Raw genomic sequence first — 14,250 nt, 5'->3', positions numbered from 1 at the left:
TAATGATCACGCACTGATCTATTTACAATTTTCCCTTACCTAAATAATAAATATATTCCCTAAGTTAGATTAGGTAACAATAAGGGAAATAGGAAAAAAAGGCACACGTAATGAATTTGATATAATATCACTTTGAAAACGTATAATATAATATATTGATGTATCTGATTATCATATTTCCACGCTGTGATTAAATAAATCACACCCATTAATAATTGATTCTACGGGCGATAACTTACCTTTTCTGAACCATTATTATTAAAGTGTTTCCGTGATATTTACAGACAGACAGCTGTTAAAATTTTCAGATGTTTAATTATTTAACAATATACTTTATGCACAAATGTGTATACAACATTATTAACATTTAGGTTTACCAATATACCGATATAATCACATTATTAATTTTTTCGTGTACCTTGCATAAAATATCGTAAATACTGAATACACACAAATCAATGACACCACTATTTATTGTAGAATTGTACATAATATATTTTATTTCAGAACTGCAGTAATGATATTGATTTAAAAAAAAAAAATATTTGATAATTTTATAGTCGCGTCGATTAAGTCTTCCGGTAATATGTGCAAAGTATCAGTATTTATATTTACGTTCGATATGGTTGATATATATTGCTTATATAAAAGTTTTGGTTTATAAATTAATCAATTTAACGTGATAGCTGTGACATACCTCGTCATTCCAAAACATGAAAATGATTCTGTGTGAAAATATCAGACACAATATATGAAAATAAAACTATCGATTATCGTATGCTATTTTCACTGAAAAAATCTCTGAATAATTATTTAAATAAATTCATTAAGAAAACTTAATTATTTATATAGATTTATAAATGCATATTATAGATAGTCATTAATGGAGAGGGGGGAAACTTCTGGGAACTTCGTCTCTCTAAAATTTCCATAGTGATCCAGAGACATGCCTTACTTTAGATAATGCTTACTTCCCTCTGAACCATCCCCTCCACCAAAAAATAAAAATATTCAATCGAATGACTACCTATGAATTACCTGTATAGATAAGGCGAAAGATGATAAAAGCTGCATACACGCCACGCAGACATGACATTATTTAAAAAATACTCAACACTACATTGATGTATAAACATTAAACGCATATATTATACATATAACCTAACCTAACCTAACTATATAAGTTGTTTGTGTATTTTGACTACGGCGATAAATCCTAATTCCTATACAATTGGTAAAAAAAAAAACTCAAAGTAAAGAGTTCACACCGTGAACGTACATATTATCTAATATAGAAGAGTTGAACAAAGATATTATGAAAATGTTGATTTCTTTGCATTGCAACACATACAGATAAACGGCGTAAGTGATAAATAAAACGTGCCTTCTCAGGATTTCTGGAATTTTGAATCAACCTATTTGGGAAATAAGAAAGCCAGTAATATAATTACAATACATAGTGTATAATAGTAGTATGCTTAGAATTATCGTTTTCTCTTAAATATAAATAATATAACGGTGTACTCCATAATGATTTCGATTCGTTATTTATTTATTGTTTTGTAATGTATACATGAATGGTGCACTTATTAGTTATTATGATGATTTACTATACCTTCATAATCGTTATAAGTAATTGATGTAATATAAAAAGTTCAGTTATACATATATAATATTACTGCATATATTAATGTTTATTTGTTGACTTATTTGCTCGTATTCGTTTTGATAATCATATCATGCGAAATGTTTTAGAATAAGTTTGTTCCGTCTTCCGTGTATTAGAACTACACATTATATCAACTGATATATTAAACTTGATATAAATATATTACATACGTACATAAGTACTTAAGCAATTAATTAAATGCAATTTACTACTTGTTCGAAATACTGTTATTTGTATTTTATACTATCTAGTTGTGGTGAAACAAAAAGTTTTTATTAAATGTACTTGAATAAGAGCTGTAATTCTATTTCTATATATTACCTATACCACAGCTTATTACAAATATTGATCGCGATAGGTAGGCAACCAATTGGTATTTAAATGTCTTTATTTGTTTATTTAATAAAACTTTTAGTTTAGTGCTATTCCGAGGGCCGAGGCGTTCGTTATTCAAACAGAAATACTCTAATAATGTTAATAAGATTCGAGGACAAATGATAAAATACTTTACGTGGGTATAACGTATTTAATAACTCATATTATAGTAATATAAAGTAATTAAAAACAAACAAATATATAAGATAACTAAAACGTTTAACGAAAACTAACTCGAAAGTAGGAATTTACGGTAAATTATAAGGCATGGACTAATTGCACCTAAAAAAAGTTTTTGTTGAGGGTCAGTGTACCAATTGGACTTGTATTCAAAATTTTCAAATATGAAAATATTGTTGTCCATAAACAATATACACACAAAATGCTTAAAAATTAAAAACTTATCTATTGATCAATTGGTTACTGGTTTAGGTGACTGCTAACAATATATTTTATGACAGTATCGGGATTTTTTTGAAACATTATTATTATCGTGCACATTTTATTGTATACAAATATGAATTTGAATGATAGACGAAAATAAATTTTCATTATCATCGGATATTTATCAACCTAATTGTTTGGTTGCACAATATATACTGTATTAATATGTACCTACCTGGCTACCTATTATTATAGTAGGTACTACTATATAGGATAACACATTGATGATAGCCATTACTTATATCTTGTTGTTTTGTATTAGTTTAAATTGTAAAAAAGTTTAAATGTGAATTATTATGTAACTGATATAATTTTAATTTTGAAAAATTGACTATATTTATTTATTTATATTATATCATGTATTTATACTAGCAAAAAAATCGATGTGCGTATTCATTTATTGTATAATTATAATTATAAATAATAAATTTTCACTACCTAAGTGATAAGTATTTTAAAATGTTTTGAGCGCAATTGGTACCTATATAAAATAGAAATTTTAAACGCAGTTAGTAAACTCCTAAATTATTATTTGTAGTTTATACCTATTTAGTTTTTATTCGATATTATATGTGTACAATCGCGCAATATTTTTTTATTTCAATATTTAAGAGTGGTGGAAACGAAAGTGTAGTGCAGATCGATTTTTAAAAGATCCAAAAAATATGATTTGTATCTACTTTAATTTACTTACCTAATTATTTAATTATTTCTTATTTAATTGTAAAGGAAAGTTACAGTTTTTATATTTCTATAATCTTACCAATATTATATGATAGCTCGATTAAAAAATTGTAGAGTGTCGATGTCTACTAATATTTGGTCATTTGGTGTTCGGCAGCAGAAACTTAACCATGAAGATAATATTATACAGGTTAGATCGAAAGTGTCTATTTTTTTCAAATCGATCGATTCCTATTTTTTTCTTGACATAATTTATCATTACAACAAAAAGCTGATTTTTATTTTTATTTTCAAACGCGTTAAGCCCTGATCGCGAGAAATTCTAGATCCAACAGCGTTTATAAAACGCGTTTCCCGAGATATTTCAACGCGTTCGGTAATCGGTCGTTCAGTGTTTAGACTTTTATAGTGGTCCTGAAAGTCAAACTGCGCACACGCCACATGGTGTATTTACACGCGTACTATGCAAAATTGTAAACCGAAAAAATATAATGTACGACCGTTGCGCTTGGTACAATGGTTAATGGAGTAACTGGGAAGGGTAGTGATAGTAAATGACACTTCGACGGTTAGATTTTTTTCGAACGTTCACGTAGGGAACTATTATTTATTTTTTTTCCGTAACAATTACGACGACGGCGATTTATCAAAACGACCGTTACGCACTTTCGTCGGACGTGTGGCGGCAAAAGCGACATCGCAGTGTGACCAATTCGGCGATCGTACGTCGGCGTGATGTCGCACTGGTGGTCTACCGCGGGTAACCGGCAAACGACTGCCGCCGAAACGACCAAAATTCAAAATCACGGACTACCCGAAAACTGGGGCCTGCACGAGTCTCACCCACGATTTTCAAATGTTTCGTTTGATGTCTATGAATTATATAGCTTTTAGTCGTGAACATTTTTTTTTTTTTATATTCAACTGACAAGAAACATTAACAAAACTGCGGCTGATCTCCAACGATGTACACATGAATAAAGTTCCCGCCATTTTCAAATAATAACTATAAAATCATATCGCAAACCAGACTCTCTGTTTTTTTTTTTTTTTTTTTTTTTAATGTACAATAATACGCATTTCGATCACGCAAATAATTAAGTTTTGTTTCAAAATCATATCCTTTTTTAATAGTTGACTATGATAAAACATTTTGGGTTCCGTCAAGGCGTTGACTAAAAACATTTTTGACAGAGCATTAATGTTATTCATAGAAAATTTGTATGAATGTGTTTATTTTAAAACGACAGAATTTGTAAATTTCAGATTAATTTGTAAAAAATTTGTTAAATGGCTTGTCAAAAATAGACGAATCGAAAAGGATAAAAACGAAAATATTGTAAAATAAGCAATTATTCAATAACTTGATTGAGAGACTTTAGACAGTGATAATGTGACCGAAGCCTGCACATAAAACGTTAATAAAATAACTAACTTGAAATTTGTAAAAAAATCATTTTCTTAATATTTTATATGTATTCTAAATCATACAATTATGTTTGTTTTCTATAGTATAGTAGATAAGTTAACACCTAACGGGTTGTGTTTATAATGCACATTATGTACATCGATGGGAATTGGGATTCCTAATAAGACAAACGTATCTACAACCGTTGTTGAACAAAAACGAAAGTGTTAAGCGTTAAGCCATTGGCGACAAGACCTTTATAAAGGACAAAGGCCTTTTATTTAAAGTATTAGCGCATTAGTATTACGTTAAGCCCCCAATGATCGGCCGTGAGAAAGAGAATAGAGATGTTGAGAAGTGAGAACGCGAAACGAAACGGCCGCCGCGTTGCCGCACTATCGGCGTCCGTAGAGCGCTGCTTCCCGACGGCCGGTCGCACATGGCAACGTCGCGATTACCGTTTTGCCGCCTCACACTCCGTAGCCATTGAGCGAGCGCGCGCACGGCGGCGGCGGCGGCGTCGTCGTCTAACACTATCGTTCGCCCGCCACTGCATCACCACCACCCCGCAACATCATTACGCACACTCACACAGAGCAGCACAACACACCGACGCTGCCGTCGTTCATTTCGTATATCCGCTTATTGGTTTTCGTACGCCGAAATTTTCGTGATTCGCCACTAGTGAAGTAACTATCGAACGACTGCCGGTCAAACGTCCGACGCAATTGTTTTTTGATAAATCTTTTTACATTTTTCACACCGTCTCACGCGAGGCAACAGAAAACCAATCGACGACGAAGCCGATACAATCATCATGTCCGACGTGTCCAAAGAAACGCTGAAGAAAGAGATCGCCGGTAATTATTGTGCACCACATCTGTCTGACAGCGTCATGCTCGGCTTTTATTTTACGCTAAGATTTTCATAAATACTGTTCGTGTCGGTTCCCGATAAAAACTGAGCGATCGTGTGAGGATGCCCGTTGTAGTTAGTAGCGGCTCGGTTCTTTTTAATCGTCAATTTCTGTACCGTTTTCGTACGTGTTTTTTTTTTCAGTTAAAATTTACCGGCCTCCTATCACGTTCTTTTTTCGTTTGTGACAATATTATTATCCCGAACACCGCGCGCTGCCGGCCCGCGTCCCGTCATCGTGCTAATGGCGTCGCCGGTGTTTTAATTATTTAGATCTCCCGACGTAGGCTTAACCGTTTGAACGGCCGTTTCGTGCTTATCCATTTTTTTTCGGGCAATTTTACGCTTGTAAATTTCGGCGCGGAGAACAAATTTTTGTTATAAATTATGTCCGCCGTCAACTCGCTGCCAATGATCGCTAGATAGCGCCCCGTCTGGCTGAGGTGTAAACAAAAGCAGCGTCCTAAAAATTAAACCGTCCCCGACGACGCTACTGTTCCTATTCCACGGCCAAATATCGTAATATTATTTGCTTCCACGACTAAATCGTCGCCGATTATGTTTTTCGATTATACTCGTCGAAACGATTTTTTAACCACTCTCACAAAAAAAAAAATATTGCCAATATTGTGTTTTTGTCCATTATTTTTGAGTTATTCATAAAAATTTAACTGTCGATTGAGAATTATTTAAAAAAAAAAACATACAAAATACACTACTATTTTTCAATTCAGTGAAATTTTTGTAATCGGTGTATGTAAATCCATAAAGTTTGTTTTATTTTCTCAATATATTCTAGGAATTATATTTTTACCAATGAAACATATATATATATATATATATGTATGAAACTTTTTGTCATTATTTTTATAAATTTCAATATTAAGAGATGTTTGAAGTAATCTAGATGCGTATAAATAGAAAAATTATACAATATTATTATATTATTTAAATCATAGACTTATTTTCAATGAAAAAATATTTTTATATACCTATTATTATTGTTAATTTAGTGTTCATTTATGATTTGGTATTGAGATTATAATTAATTTCTGGTGCTCATATTTTAACTTTGAAATTATTTTTGTTTTTAGCTCTTCTAAAATCTGCAGATTTAACAAAAACCTCTGCGAAAAAAATAAGACAGGAACTCGAAAAAAAATTAGACACAGATCTTGATGATCGATAATTTATTAAACTTTTGATTGTTAATGAAAATTTTTTTACCTTTAATTTTTATTGTGTAGAAAAAAAGAAATTGACACATTAGTAATGGAAGCAATTAAAAAAGCTAAAGCTACCAAAAAGAACGGTAAAGGCGATAGTGATGATGAGAATGATGATGATGATGATGATGCAGAAAATGACGAGGAAGATGAAGATGATGAAGAAGAAGAAGAAGTGAAACCAGCCAAAAAGGTGGCTGCTCCTAAACGTAAGAAGGCTGATAGCAGTGATGAAAGTGCTGGTTCTGACGATGTAAGTAGGATTTCAGCATAATCATAATAGTTTAAACTATTTTAAATTATTGTTAATAAGTAAAAAAAAAATTAATTTCTTATAGGATGATGGTGATAAAAATGACGGTGACTATAGTCCTAAGAAAGGTACCCCCTCAAAAAAAAAGACCCCTGTTGCTAAACGAGGACGTAAGAAGAAGGAAGATAGTGACAGTGATGAGGACTGGAAAGGAGCCAAGAAGGGAGCAAAAAAAACTGGGGTAATTTTAATATATTAGTTAATCGTGTTTCATTTTTTATTAAATAATAATTTATTACAGACCAAACGAGGAGGTAATAGTGGGTATACAAAATCAGTAACACTTAGTCCTGAACTTGCTTCTCTTATGGGATCTGAAGCTTTACCTCGTCACGAAGTTGTCAAAAAAATGTGGGCAATTATCAAAGAGAGAAATCTTTATGTAAGTTTTTCAATTTTTTAGATTATAAATAAAATTATATTCTTAATTTACTTTTCCGTTTTTAGGATCCATCTAACAAACAATACGCTATTTGCGATGATGATTTGATGAAAGTTATTGGAGTAAAACGTTTCAGAACTTTTGGTATGATGAAGTTCTTAAAGAATCATTTTATATCATAACTGTGTTTTAAGTACTAGAAAAAAAAATGTTTATTGAAATATCCTACTTTCCCTCCCCCCAATATTTTCATTTATCTTAAAATTATGTTTACCCTTTGTGTTTCTTCGATTTGTGGAAATTCATGGTAATTTTTTTATTAATGAGAAACTGTTTCTCGAGTATTATAATTTTTCATTCCTAAAAAAAAAAATTTTAATTAAATGGTCTTGACATACGATTTAGGTTGATGTCATTTTTGAGTGAAATTTATTATTATTTTTTTTTTTTTTTTTAACTTTTTTTTTCATACTTTGCACACTTGCTAGGTATAATATCTAGCTATAAATGTTTGAATGTATAAATGTATTTGTAAACAATTATAACAAGCATTTTTGTGTTTTTAGAATACTTTTACAATAATTTTAAGACATTAATCTACATCGTAATTTTATTATAATTAATTTATAATTGAATAATAATAATTTAATGCCTAAGATGTTTTAGTCTTTAAATTTTGTTTGACAATTATTAGTGTACTTTGTTGTAATTGAACATACTAAACTATTTATATCATCATACTCAACACTTGCATAAAGCTTGTTTTTAAGCCGTATGGATGATTGAGGAATTGACTGATTTGTGTTGGTGGCTTTTTCACTCATAGTGTTAGAGCCAACATCACACAATTTGGTTTGCACTTGAACTGATTTATAGACATCTATAGTTTGCGCACTTTGAGTTACTTTTAATGTTTCTTTGATAGTGTTGATTATTTTCTTATTTTTTCTCGTGCATTGTCGTATTTCCTTTGAGTCATGAGTGATATTGTTTATTAAACCTGTGTTGTGTAGATAAAGTGCTGTTTGCACTTGTGCATCCTTGTACTTGTCCTTTTCACTCGCTCTATACATATATAAATTATAAATATATATTTGTATGGAGATAATACAATGTACTTCTTACATATCGTTGATATTTTGATGCATTTCTGCCATTTGTTCGTATAAGTGAAAAAATGATAATAGATGTGTCTTAGACCTCAATAAGTTGAAAAAGTGGTTCATATAGCTGTGGAAATTTTATTTCTATATTAAATATATTAAATTATAATGTAATAATTATGATAAAAATATAAATAATTATAACATGTGGTTATACAAAGTTGATAATCTCAGGTTAATCTAGTAGAAATAGTTGACGACATTTTAAAACAAGATATTTTTTACTTCTTGTAATTGTCAGTATAATAAATTAAAATTCTGGTTTTTGTTTATTTTAATTTGTAAGCGTTATCGCAACATTACTTACTATGTTGGTTTGGTACCAAAATGTAATACTGCTTGAATACTTGAAAAGCCAAACCATTCATCAGAGTACTGTATTACCCCTAAATCTTTGTCATGTTTAATTAAAGTTCCTTCGGTTTCAACTAACATTACCACACAATATCCGTCTGCCTAAGTACATAACTATCTGGTTAATATGCTATAATTTAAAGAATACTATATAAAACATTTACAAAAAAGTTCCTTCCTTCTGTACTGGTTGTAGGTGGATACCATTCACACATGGGATGTAATGGATATGTCTCAATAATTGTATACAGTTCTTCATTATTGGTTAGAATTGTATTTATGATTGGCATACTCTCGAAATCTTCATTTATGTTAATTAACTAAAAATAATATTTCATACCAATACTTTTTTTTTTACCCAACTACAATATAAATTACTTCATTTGTCATTTGCTTCATGGTGAGTATTAAACTACATGTAATACCCAAATAATTCATAATCCCTCTAATATCACTCCAAATAACTGATAAAGTTTTGAATTCCGGCTAAAAATAATTTCAATTTAATTTTTATAATGACATTTTAATTTTATTAAAATTACATAATAAACGGAATGTAGTACTTACGCAAATTGTATCAGCATGTGCATTTGTATTTTTAATTTCTTTCAATGTGATGTAAAATTTATCGAGTAATGCTGGCAATTCAATTTTTAATTTATTTAAATCATTTTTGATAGTTCTAAAAATATAATTATGTTAATATTTGAATATTTAATGTGAACTTATAGGTTACAACATACATACGTACTCTAAATTTTTTTGGTACTGTAGATAAAATACTAATACAGCTTTATAATCGTTTAATTTTTTTAATGTAACAGTTGCTAAATTTATTCGTATAACAAATATCGGAGCTAGAATGTCATTGTACACTTTATAGTATTGAAATATCCATGAAGTTATCAATGTCACTTTCTTAGAACTATCTCTTGACTCCTGATCAATATTTTGTAGAAGCAAATCAACGGCATCAGGAAGTGTATTTATCACTAAAAAAATCTAAGGTAAGTATAACCTATAATGGTTCACTACATTAAGAGAGGAGCAAAAATCTTATTGTTTTAACACTAATTTTATCTAATTAGTATGTGGGGAATCGGGTACCTACGAGCTAAAAGATTTTAATAATTGTTATGCTTTCTAGGAATAAATACATTTCAAAATATTAGACTATTTATTTCTAGGTCAAAAATCTTATAAATGTGATATGAACTGTAAGGCATCTCAATCTGTTTTTTAGAGCATTTCAAAAATATCGAAAATATTGTCACTTAATTTTTTATTAAATACTTATATGTATTAAATGTTTAAATGTTGACTAAATTAATCAAAATCAAGCAAAATTGTATTTTTTTAAAGCTGTGAGTACATTTTAGAGTTAAATCATCATTAATACGTATTTTCTATACGCAATGAAATTTTAAAAATACCCGTTGTTTCCATTAATTTAAATTTTTATGCTAATTCATTTATACCAACTATTACCAGTTACTACGAACCTATTCATACACCATTTTGTGGCTTATCAATTATTAACAATAATTGAATAATATTTGCAATGGATTAATTACGAATTTAAAATGAACTTATAAGGCACCATAAAATTAAAATTTGGTAAGTTAATAGGTACTCGGAGATATAAAATTATAATTAATGAATATATATTTATTTTTTTTAATGCTATTGCACAGGCCGTTGAGGCCTTTAGCATGTTTCCACCTAGTCTCTCCATTCATTTGGCTTATCGCGTCATTTATTCGTTTTGAGTTGTCGACATCTAAAATAGGTATCTTTATAATATATAAATATACTATGAAATATCAAAAGTTTTTTTTCTATGTTACGACGATTTAACTTTGCATTCAAATTTAACACATTCATTATAATAACCATTACTGATTATTAAATTGTGATGACCTACACAATTAGGTAATTTACGTACTATCCAATGTTTCTTCTCTTATATCTTTACGATCTATGTTGTAAAGCCAAATGCCACATACCATGTTTGATATTTCTTTCAATTGATTTGTTTTTAAAGATGATAATTGGTTTTCAAATTCTGATAATTTTGTTTGATTTAATACGTTATTTAATGTATCTAAAAAAATAAAAGGTATTTATATTATAATTTTAAATACCTAAAATACAGTGATGAATTTTATAATGTTGCGTAGTATGTCATTACTCATTATACTCGTAAATCAATAAGACGTTCAGACGCTAAAAATCTTTTTAAAATATATTACAATTGTATTTTTACCTATTGGACCGAAAAATTAACCATGAAATTTATAATCGAATGAGTAAGTGTCAATAAATCATAATAATGGTCATGTAATAGTTAGTAGGTAGGTAGGTAAGTATATATAGTCAGAATATCAGATTACGAGGTGTCTAGAAGTTCGATAAGTTTATTTTAAATGTATACAAAACTTACTGTCTTGGCATCTCACTAGTTACTAAGTGTATTAAAAAATGTTACTAATCGATATTTTGCCCACCGATAAAATTGAAAGAACTAGGTGCCTACTAAAGGCTGTATTTAACCTGTGTATTCTATTTAACGGTGGTATTGAATTGAGTCCAGCTTATTATCTCAATATCTTAAATTGAGTCCGTATAGATACAATGGCATGACTACCTACATAGTCGGTGACACGCAATTGGTTAGTACTTAGGTATTTAATTATTAAATTATTACGAGTGAAAAATGGAGTTTACCCTATGCTTAGATGTTAACTTATAAAATAATTATTTCCTCAAACAATTTTTAATATTTTGTTATATTTCTAAAAATTATAAGATAAATATGTACTTAAAATTTCCAAATTATTATTTTCAATACCTATATTATGAAAATTTTCGTTTTTTTTTTAGTATTTTTCTATGACTGTAGATAAAAAGTTATTCTCTGTGTAAAAAGTACCTTTATTTATTAAAATTTTTAATATTTTTTAATTAATTGACTTTTTATTCCTACTTATTATTACAATTAAAGAAACGGACTCAATTCCGATAACCTAAAAGTATTTGTGAGACTCAATTCAATATTTGGGATTCAATTCAATGTTATCCCTATTTACGCTATCGTAGTCCATTATCAATTAATAATTAAGTACCTATGTACCCTCTGGGCAGGCATAAGGGCTATGATGATAAACTTACTATTTACTAACCAGAAATTTCCTGAACACGTATCGGTGAAGTCGGATCTCCCATATAGTTGGATAAAATAATGTACTGTATAAATTTTTGATTGAATGCACTCATTTTGCTGCCTATGTGGTCTATGTTATCTAGAATGTCGTTCAATAAGGGTTTAATTTTTTGATCATTTTCTTCACTGGCTTTATTGATGATAAATCCTGTGAATGAAATGTTGTTAAAATTATAGATAATTAAGTTCACGGAGTTAATCGACTTATTGTATTATATTATACCTATATTTTTATAGTCGTTCTCTATTAGTAATTGCATTTTAATGCATAATATAGCTGGGTCCTTGTAATCAGATAAGCGCTGAATACATTGGTCTATAACTTTGTCCATTGCAACTTTTAACGTTTGTTTTTGTAAATTCTTCACATTGGAATTTAATGACCAACATTTAAACTACATTAAAATTATAAGTATATAAACAATATATAATTTCTCTAAATTTTGTAACGTGTAAATTTAAATAGATACATGCATTGGAACTGCTGTGGCCGATTTTAATGGTAGTAAAAGTAGTTTATATGGTTAAAAAAAAAATTTCCACCTGAATAGTCGGACGAAAACTTTAGTGTAAATTTGAATATTTATACTGTATTATTTATATGGCTAAAAAGAATAGACACAAGAAAAAAAATAATAAAAGTTATTTTTATCTTTTTGTATTAATATAGAATAATGAATGTAAATATAATACAATATTCACCTATGAATGTCTAAAAATAATAATATTTATTTTATGTACCTAATTGTTCAAAATTTAAATCGATTTGAATGTGTTTAATTTATTAAGTAAATATATTAAGTAATATTATCTAATAAATTAGATATTACAAAAAAAACATTCATTGATTATTTAGTTTTTTAAGCATTGGTTATACAAATAAATATATATTGTTACCTATTTAAAAATTAATAAAAAATATCTTAAACATTTTTAAATACAATATTTAGTGATACTCAATAAAAAAAAATGACGATCGTGCATTTCTTGTTTAAATATATAGGTACTTTTTATACGTAATACAGTAAAACCTGTCTTATGCGAACCCTTGATAAGACGGATTTCTGTTCTGTGCGGAAATTTTTTATGGTCCCGGCAGATTTCTATAGTTTAACATAGGATTAAACCCTTGATAAAACGGAACCTGTTTTACGTGAAACGGAAAGCTATATTTTGGTCCCGTAAATCATATATACCTCTAACAAACGGAAAAACACATCATAAAATAAACAAAAATATTTTTGATGCCTACATTTATTTTGCTACTGAACAATTATTAAGGTCAGCGATTAATACGTATCAAAAGATAACTAAATTTTATCTATATTTTATAAATTAGCGCTTATTATTGTCACCGCAGTCGAGTTTACCTGTCGTTTCGTATCGTCTTACCTACTTGTTCTCACAATAGTTTAAATGAAAAAAATAAGTCATCGAAGAAAGTGAAAAAGGAAATAGTGTTATTATAATTATTTACTAAAAATTAAAATTTATTGTAGCCTATGATATTTATTAATTTTTAATATTGACCGGAAAATGTTACAACTCTAATCGTGCAGTATATTATCGTAACTCTATAGTACGGAATTTTCCGTTTTATTCAGTTATAAGAAAACCTGCCTAAAGCGGAAATTTTTATTGGTCCTGTGCAATTCCGCACAAGACAGGTTTTACTGTATTTATCTAATTTTTGCAGCTACATATTAAACGTTTTGATCACACATTATAACGATTAACGGTTATATAAAAAAAACCTATTGTACATACATTAGATAAAAAATACGAATTTTAATTTTATACTTGTCACTGTATGTACAACATAATTTAATAACTGATTATAGTGAGCACTTACAAATACATGTGCAAGTTCCTCGGAGACTTGTACTCCCAGTTCTAAACATCCTTTGATCACTTTCCTAATATGTTTTTCTTCGGGCAACATAATGTACACTGAAGTATGATGATTGTGTTACCAAACACACGAGCCGCACAGATCGCAACACAAGACAGGTGATTGAAATTTCAAATATTTTACTATTATTTCCATAGCAACACAATTACCACAAAGAACATATACAAAAAAAAAAACATAAC

The 14,250-nt window shown here is 29.1% G+C and overlaps 2 protein-coding genes across 2 annotated transcripts; one reads left to right on the top strand and one right to left on the bottom strand.

Moving 5' to 3' along the window:
• Window positions 1-5,129: 5,129 nt before the first annotated feature.
• On the top strand, window positions 5,130-7,813 carry LOC112599572 (nucleolin). Its single transcript, XM_025346513.1, has 6 exons — window positions 5,130-5,440; window positions 6,590-6,680; window positions 6,743-6,974; window positions 7,060-7,215; window positions 7,276-7,416; window positions 7,482-7,813. The coding sequence occupies exons 1-6, from the start codon at window positions 5,398-5,400 to the stop codon at window positions 7,596-7,598; spliced, it is 780 nt and encodes a 259-aa protein (XP_025202298.1). The 5' UTR covers window positions 5,130-5,397; the 3' UTR covers window positions 7,599-7,813.
• A 575-nt stretch (window positions 7,814-8,388) lies between these two features.
• Window positions 8,389-14,105, bottom strand: LOC112599571. The gene is made up of 10 exons (XM_025346512.1): window positions 14,009-14,105; window positions 12,380-12,551; window positions 12,116-12,304; window positions 10,879-11,037; window positions 9,685-9,925; window positions 9,501-9,615; window positions 9,312-9,419; window positions 9,098-9,253; window positions 8,887-9,035; window positions 8,389-8,646 (listed from the first exon to the last, which is right to left on the bottom strand). Exons 1-10 carry the CDS (start codon window positions 14,096-14,098, stop codon window positions 8,538-8,540), a joined length of 1,488 nt encoding a protein of 495 aa, XP_025202297.1. The 5' UTR covers window positions 14,099-14,105; the 3' UTR covers window positions 8,389-8,537.
• Window positions 14,106-14,250: the final 145 nt, after the last annotated feature.

Source organism: Melanaphis sacchari, unplaced genomic scaffold (assembly GCF_002803265.2).
Source record: "Melanaphis sacchari strain LSU unplaced genomic scaffold, SCAv2.0 Contig53_pilon_pilon, whole genome shotgun sequence".
NCBI classification, from domain to species: Eukaryota; Metazoa; Arthropoda; class Insecta; order Hemiptera; family Aphididae; genus Melanaphis; species Melanaphis sacchari.
This window is presented reverse-complemented; position numbering and strand designations above follow the sequence as displayed.

Excerpts from the sequence above, each read along its gene's own strand:
- LOC112599572 (XM_025346513.1), top strand. The coding sequence starts at position 5,398 with ATGTCCGACGTGTCCAAAGAAACGCTGAAGAAAGAGATCGCCG. Across the intron at positions 6,681-6,742 it reads GACACAGATCTTGATGATCG|AAAAAAAGAAATTGACACAT; the intron begins ATAATTTATTAA and ends TTTATTGTGTAG. Across the intron at positions 7,417-7,481 it reads TCAAAGAGAGAAATCTTTAT|GATCCATCTAACAAACAATA; the intron begins GTAAGTTTTTCA and ends TTCCGTTTTTAG.
- LOC112599571 (XM_025346512.1), bottom strand. The coding sequence starts at position 14,098 with ATGTTGCCCGAAGAAAAACATATTAGGAAAGTGATCAAAGGATGTTTA. Across the intron at positions 9,926-10,878 it reads AAGAGAAGAAACATTGGATA|TGATAAATACACTTCCTGAT; the intron begins GTACGTAAATTA and ends AGATTTTTTTAG. Across the intron at positions 9,420-9,500 it reads CACATGCTGATACAATTTGC|CCGGAATTCAAAACTTTATC; the intron begins GTAAGTACTACA and ends AATTATTTTTAG.